The 1,443-nt window shown below is 32.5% G+C and overlaps 1 protein-coding gene across 1 annotated transcript; it reads right to left on the reverse strand.

Annotated features, from left to right (window-relative positions):
* Positions 1 to 823: 823 nt before the first annotated feature.
* Positions 824 to 1,135, reverse strand: NAEGRDRAFT_77053 (uncharacterized protein; the record flags this gene model as incomplete). Its single annotated transcript, XM_002667991.1, has 1 exon — positions 824 to 1,135. The coding sequence occupies one exon, from the start codon at positions 1,133 to 1,135 to the stop codon at positions 824 to 826; it is 312 nt and encodes a 103-aa protein (XP_002668037.1).
* Positions 1,136 to 1,443: the final 308 nt, after the last annotated feature.

Below are 1,443 nucleotides of genomic sequence, written 5' to 3' on the forward strand. Positions count from 1 at the left end.
AGTNTGAGTTGAGCTGCAGCTTTTTCTTCTTCCTCCTTCACCAGTGCAACCTCCTCCTCACTACCTTCCAGCACGAATGGAAATAGTTTCATTTCCTCCTCAATTGATAATGACGAGGCATAAAAATGATTGAATGTTGAAGTATTCTCAGTATGGGAATGAATAGACCCAAATCTTATTCGATTATTAACTGCCTCGCCTCCATACATGTAATTGAAAGTTCTCCTCCAACAAGCAGACCACCACACTGCACTTCTCGTTACAATAAACAAATCCACCATCTCATTAAAATATTTACAACTCAACTGCAATTCCACCAATTCATGCAATGCAAAATAATCCAACACTGAATCCCTTACCACTTGCAAAATTTCCATAAATTGAATTGGATCTTTAAGAATTTTCTCATCAATTTTACAAATTTCCTTCACCTCATCATAAACTCCATATCCATCATCTTCATCATCATCTTCGGAATCATGTATTCTATGCACATCTTCCGATTGGTTCATGTTATTGTGGTTAGGAAGTTTAATTGCTGTTGAGGAATCATCCTCCTTCTCATCACTCGATTTGACCTTAAAATAATCCAATAAACCCATCTCTCTCTATCACTCTCTGATTGTTTCAATTGTTGAGCAATTCAACTATCAAATCAAACAACGACAATTTTTTTGAGTTTTTAAAAGATGAACTTGGCATTCACAAGTTCATTTCATAAAAAATTGCAATTTTCTTTACAATCAAGAGTTTAGTTTGTGAAAGAAGATTGAAAGTGTTTATTGGAAATGAGAAAAGAGGTTCAAAATGATGATAATGATTATTACCATGAAAAGGAATAATTTAGAGGAATGACATGCTCATTCAATGGTGGTTTTTCCTTAATATTGAGCTTTACTAATTGTTTCAGATTATTATAAATTAATTCTTCCACATTCGAATCAAATAAATGTCCATAAATATCAAGACTAGTTAATTGTTTCATTTCCAATATCCATAATAGTCCTTCCCTATCCAAACCACTAAATCTGAAAGCAAGTTCTTTCAGATTTGTCATTCTACTAATGATTTCTGCTAAAGGAGTTCCATTAAATTTGTTATTGCAACTAATGTCAAGATTGGTCAATTGTGTCATTCTACTGACCACTTTAGCCCACTTTCGGTAAGATTAGTTTCAGAAATATTTAGTTTTCTCAATTGTTTCATGGTTGCAATCATTTCCAATTCATAGTCCATTATTCTTGTCATACTCAAATCGAGTTCAGTTAAATTTTTCAATTGACTAATTTTTTTCACTCCATTTCCAATCTGAAATAATGTTTAAATCCAAATCGAGACATTTCATAATGATTTAAACTCAATTTAGTTAAATTCTTCATTAGAAACAGCGAGTCAACCACAGATTTCACACCCAAANCACAAGATGATGGATTTTTGTCAAAT

This window comes from Naegleria gruberi, assembly GCF_000004985.1.
Source record: "Naegleria gruberi genomic scaffold NAEGRscaffold_1005, whole genome shotgun sequence".
NCBI lineage: Eukaryota > Heterolobosea > Eutetramitea > Acrasida > Naegleriidae > Naegleria > Naegleria gruberi.